Genomic DNA, 5613 nt, shown 5'->3' with positions numbered 1-5613 from the left:
TCTGAAAAAAAAAAAAAAGAAAAAAGAAAAAAAGTATTTGTAGGGGTCGGAGAGATGGCTTAGTGGAAGAAGCACTTCCCTGGCAAGCACAAGGGCCTGAGTTCAATCTCTGGTTCTGCCAAAAAGAAAAAAAGAAAGTATTTGTCAGGGGACTTGCCACAAAACCTCTCTCCAGTTTTAGAAAAGCACTAAGTCACTGAGCTGTCTCCATGAGGGACATGCTCTTGGTTTCAGAGACCTTGAGCTGTTCACTCACTGTGCCAGAGCAGCTTACTTCCCATAGCGTGGACTTTAGTTTCTCGGCAAGTGAGGACCGGAAGCGAGCTTGGAACTTTTTACTAATTAGGACATAAAGCATGGGGTTCAAGCCACTATTGAGGAATGCCAACCCAGTGGACAGGGGCACTGCAGCTTGCAGCACCTGGTGGGAGCTGCTGTTGTGGTGAATGGTGAGCTCCCAGATAGAAAAGAGATGATAAGGAGTCCAGCAAATTAGAAAGGCTATGACCACAGCCAGGATTGTCCAGAACTGCCTACTAGAAATCAGGATGCTTCGCTTCTTTACCTTAAAGATGAGACACAAATAGCAAATGCTCAGTGTTAGCAAAGGAAAAAGGTAGCCAAGGATGAATCTCACCCAGGTCAGAACATGGTGTCTCAGCACAATGAGATCCGGATCGTGCTCATGGAAATTGTTATAGCAAAGGGTGCGGTTATTGAGCTCCAGGGTGTCCCGGAAGTACAGGGCAGGACCACCAATGAGAGCTGCCAACAGCCAGACTACTACCACAACAACCACAGTATTCTGCAGGGTTCGGTGCCGATGAGCCAAGACGGGGTGGATCAAGTGGATGTAGCGGTCCAGGCTGATGACAGTCAGGAAGAGAATGCTGGAGAACATGTTCAGCTGGCCAATGAAGGAGTTGGCTTTGCACAGCCACGTGCCAAAGGGCCAGTGGAAATGCATAGCCACATAGGAGATGTACAGCGGCAGAAAGAGAACAAAAACGAAGTCTGCGATGGCCAGATTAAGGAACCAGATTGTGGTGACAGTCTTCTTCCACTTGAATCCCGTGAGCCAGATGACAATGGCATTCCCTGGGATTCCCAGAATAAATGCCAAACCACACAACAGCAGGGAGAGCCAGTGAGCAGCTCCCAGAGGCGCTTCCTCCTCCAACTCCAACTCTGGGGAGTACTCCAGAGCGTAGGAGTAGTTCAAGTCTTCGTACACTGCCTCTTCCAGCTCTGCCATGACCTTACCAGGTGCACAAGGAAGAAATCTGAAGATGCAAATTGAAAAGGGAAAATATTTTTAATGAATGAAAGTTCAGTGAATAAGGAAGAATGTAACAATAAAAACATTTCCTTTTATAAACTAGATATGGTATTTTTTATTTGGGGTGGGACTTATGATTATTATTATTATTATTATTTTTTTTTGGTGGAACCAGGGATTGAACTCAGGTCCCTGTGCTTGCCAGGCAAGCACTCATTCTACTGAGCCATCTCCCTGACCCTTATGATTATTTTAATGATGCCCAAGTGTGGACAGACCTGCTTCATCTCATTATCATTCTCCAAGCTGTGAGAGTTCATTCAGATGTTTGGTAATTGTTCATTCACAATAACCGACTCTCCAGGCACAAATCCTCTTTGCATAATGCTTGCACAAGTAACCCAGCTAAAGAGAATCTGAGCAGGCTATGAGCATTTATCAGGTTCCTGCTATGCACTGTTTTGTGGCAGATCCAAAAGAAAACAAATTAATATACAGCAGTCAGTTTAAGATCCGTATGTAGCCTTTAAGCTCTTGAGAGAGCCTCTACCTCCTTTAAAGATCCAGCCACTGATGTCACCAGTAAACATTGTGCCTGCCTTTGAATGTCATCTATGTGTGTGTGAGTGTGAGGGGACACAGGGTCTCACTATGCAGTTCAAGCTGGCCTTGAACTCAGTTAGCCCAGGCTGGCCTGGAACTCATGGCAATCCTCTTGGCTCAGCCTCCAAGTGCTGGTATTACAGTCGTGCATCATACACCAGGCGAATGGCAGTTTCTTTTTTTTGGGGGGGGGCAGTTTCTTAAAGCCAAGTTTATTAGGCATAATCTGGCATCTTCAAATTATTTACTTTTTATTACTTCTATCTGTAATGTTCAAAATCAAGTGATAAAAGATTAATAGTCATATTCATTTCCTGCATAATTGGGCAACAAGTAGGATTTGGGATTAGACTGGAGGTTAGAATAAGGAGGTCAAAACATCTTGTTTTCTCACAATCAATTACCTATCACTGAAGTCATTATTTTACCTAAAATCTTTTGAGAAATCTGACAGAACATAATTTAAAAAACAGAAGCAATTCAATAGCTTCCTCCGGGCTTAGCCAGCTTTTTTTTTTGTTCAGTGTTCAGCTAAAATGCCACCTTTTCTTGAAAACATTTCCTGGCACTACCTTTGTGCAGATAATTTTAATACTATTGTTATAAGTAATAATGTTATTGGGAATTTATTAGTTGCCAGGCAAGTCTGATCTAATTTAATCCTCATAATAATCTTTTTTGTTTTAATTTTATGTATTTGGTACAGAGTCTTACTACACAGTTTGGACTCATAGCGATCCTCCTGTTTTCAGCCTCCCCAGCACTGGGATTATAGGCACGTATCAGCACGCCTAGATTCAGTGGCCAGCTCAGAATGCCCAGGGTGGGGCCAGAATGCAATGCTGTACTGGGGATCAAACCCTGGTCTCTGCACTTGCCTAAGCAGGCACTTAGTCTGCTGAGTTATCTTGCTATCCTTAATAATTTTATGTAGTAGATGAGTGTTATTTTTTTTTTTTAGAGAGAGAGAAAAAGCTGCCTAGGTTATCCTACAATTTGTAATCCTCCTGCTTTACCTTCTGGAATAGCTGGGATTCTAGGCATGTGTGCGTCACCACTCCTAGCCTATTATTATTCTCAATGACCTGAAAGGATATTGAAGTTCAGAGAAGCTTAGCAAATTACCACAAGATCATACAACCCGCAGCTGTAGTCTGAATCTAAATTCATATCTGAGACAAAAGCTTGAGCTCTTTTTTTTTCCAAAGTTTTATTGATAAACAGATAGCAATGAGACAGTTTCAAATCAAATCGGAAGTACAGTTTCAACAAATAACACACTGCATATATTCTTCTCAGTGGTTAATTGCTGTAAAAATTTGAGCTTACTACTTTTTTTTTTTTTTTTTGCGGAACCGGGGATTGAACTCAGGCCCTTCTGCTTGCCAGGGAAGCGCTTATTCCACTGAGCCATCTCCCCAGCCCGCTTGAGCTCTTAATCATCATTACATTCCTGCTCTGTCACACTTAACATAGTGTATGTGACTGATTTTTTATTTCTCCCCTACCATACTGTCAACTCCTTGGGAATAAAAATCCATCATCTCTAGATTGGAAAGTTAGCTCAGCAGTCTAAGTGCCTGCTTGGCAAGTGCAAAGACCCTGATTCAATCCCCAGGAACCCTAGACACGCCATGCTGATCACTGAAACCCGGCATGGCGGCGCTGCCTGTAATCCAGCACTGGGGGAGCTGAGACAGGAGCATCACTACAAGTCCGAGCTGCATATTGCGGCCCTGTACCAAATGAATAAATAAATAAATAAGGGCCGGGGAGATGGCTCAGTGGAATAAGCGCTTCCCTGGCAAGCGCAAGGGCCTGAGTTAAATCCCCAGTTCCGCAAAAAATAAATAAATAAATAAATAAATAAATAAATAAACAAAAGATTTTTTAAAAATCCATCATCTCTGGACCGCACAGTACCCAGTAAATATCTTAAGCTACCACAGGTCCTTAACATATGTTTAATGAATGATTGAGTCTGCTACAAACCCTGCTCAGAGTCAAAAATAAATTTCAAGGTTAAGGGGAGTTTTGTTTTTGTTTTGTCTTGTCTTTTTTGAGACAGTCTCACTATTCACTTCAGGTTGGCTTTGAACTCAATTATGTAGCCCAGGCTGGCCTTGAAATCACAGTGATCTTCCTGCTTCAGCCTTCCATCTTCTGGGATTGCAGACATGCGCCACCAGGCCTGGTAGGGGATAGTATTGTGAGTTCATCAGCAAATCAGTGTGGATTCCAGAATCTTTGTTAGCTTCATCTGACATAGGATAGCAAAAAGATAGGTAAAAAGAAATGAGAAAAATCGTAACTAGGAGCCAGGCATAATGGGACAAACCTGTGATCCCAGCACTTGGGAGGGGCCGGAGACCCTTGCAAGCTCAAGGCTGGCCTGAGCTACACAAGCAAGTTCAGCCTGCACTACAAGGCTAGATCCCACCTTTAAAAAAAGAAAAGAAAAGAAAAAGAAAACCATAACTAAGAATTTTTAACTCTAAGAACACTGCAACTTCTGGGACCGCAGTTAAAGTTACTGGGTCCTCCTTTGAGATCCATCACATCCCAAACCCTCAGGAAGACCCTGAGTTTGCCAGTTGGCTTCACTGGGAAAGTAAAGACCAGGAACCTCATCCTAGAACACAGGAATAGGTTGAGAGAGCTCAAAGAATGCTAAAATAACCTATCTTTTAAAACAAACAAAAACTACACTCATACCTTTATAATGGGTTGAGGGGGGCACCTTTTCCTAGGGTTCCTACAACCTGGAAAGGAACATAAATGAGGCTGGTGTAGTGGCACACACCGGAAATCCCAGTACTGTGGGAGGCTGAGGCAGGAGGCTCTCAAGTGTCATCCCAGCCTGGGCAAATGAGTGGGTTAGTGCGATCTTGTCTCAAAATATAAAAGTAAGGAAGAGGGGCAGGTAATGAAGCTCAGTGTGACAGCTATGGGTTCACTCCTCATTTAAAAAAAAAAAAAAAAAGAATCAGCCTGTATTTGTTGCCTTTTTTTTAGTCTTCTTCCAGCAGGCCCTGCCCTGAGTGGGCCCTATATGGCTTGCTATACTGCTCCCTGTCCCTGGCTTGGCCTGTGGACTGGAATACTCACCCCATCCCAGGCCTCTACCTTGTCCTTCAGGCTGCTAGAAATTGAGGGGCCAAGTGGCCCAGGCTATAGTCTGAGTCTTACAAAACCCTGCACATAGGGGCCAGGGAGATAGCTCAGTAGAATAAGTGCTTGCCTGGCAAGTGCTGGGTCCTGAGTTCGATCCCCAGTACCACACACACACAAGAACAACAACAACAACAACAACAAACAAATCCTGCACAGTAAGCAAAAGAAAGCTCCTGGAAAGCAGTCTTCCTCTCTTTCCCATCCCTGAACGTAGTATGTGCCATCCCACTGAAACATGGAGGAGGAGAGGTCTGGGTGGACCTGCTCACTGCAGACGCAGATGTCTCCACAGCGCTGATGGCGAGCAGAGGTGGCTGGAGAAGGGGAAAGCAGAACGCAGCACTGTTCTGCTGCGTGCTTGGACAGCCACAGCGCTGGTGGGGTGTTTCCGTGGTTGAACCCAGGGCCTTCTCCCTAGTACATCCCCAACACTTTCTGCTTTTCAGACAGGGTCTCCCTAAGTCAGGACACTGTTCAAGCTGACCCCTCTGCTTAGTATCATCCCCAAAGAGTTCAGAGCATTATTACCACATCTGCACTCCCTTTTTTTTTTTTTT

General features: G+C 44.1%; 1 protein-coding gene across 1 annotated transcript; it reads right to left on the bottom strand.

Moving 5' to 3' along the window:
- Nucleotides 1-124: 124 nt before the first annotated feature.
- On the bottom strand, nucleotides 125-1275 carry Gpr1 (G protein-coupled receptor 1). Its single transcript, XM_004626638.2, has one exon. It carries the CDS (start codon nucleotides 1253-1255, stop codon nucleotides 194-196), a length of 1062 nt encoding a protein of 353 aa, XP_004626695.1. The 5' UTR covers nucleotides 1256-1275; the 3' UTR covers nucleotides 125-193.
- Between the last annotated feature and the right edge of the window lie 4338 nt (nucleotides 1276-5613).

This window comes from Octodon degus, unplaced genomic scaffold (assembly GCF_000260255.1).
Source record: "Octodon degus isolate 3935 unplaced genomic scaffold, OctDeg1.0 scaffold00016, whole genome shotgun sequence".
Classification (NCBI taxonomy): domain Eukaryota; kingdom Metazoa; phylum Chordata; class Mammalia; order Rodentia; family Octodontidae; genus Octodon; species Octodon degus.
Note: the sequence above shows the minus strand (reverse complement) of the source record. Positions and strands in the feature narration are given on the sequence as shown.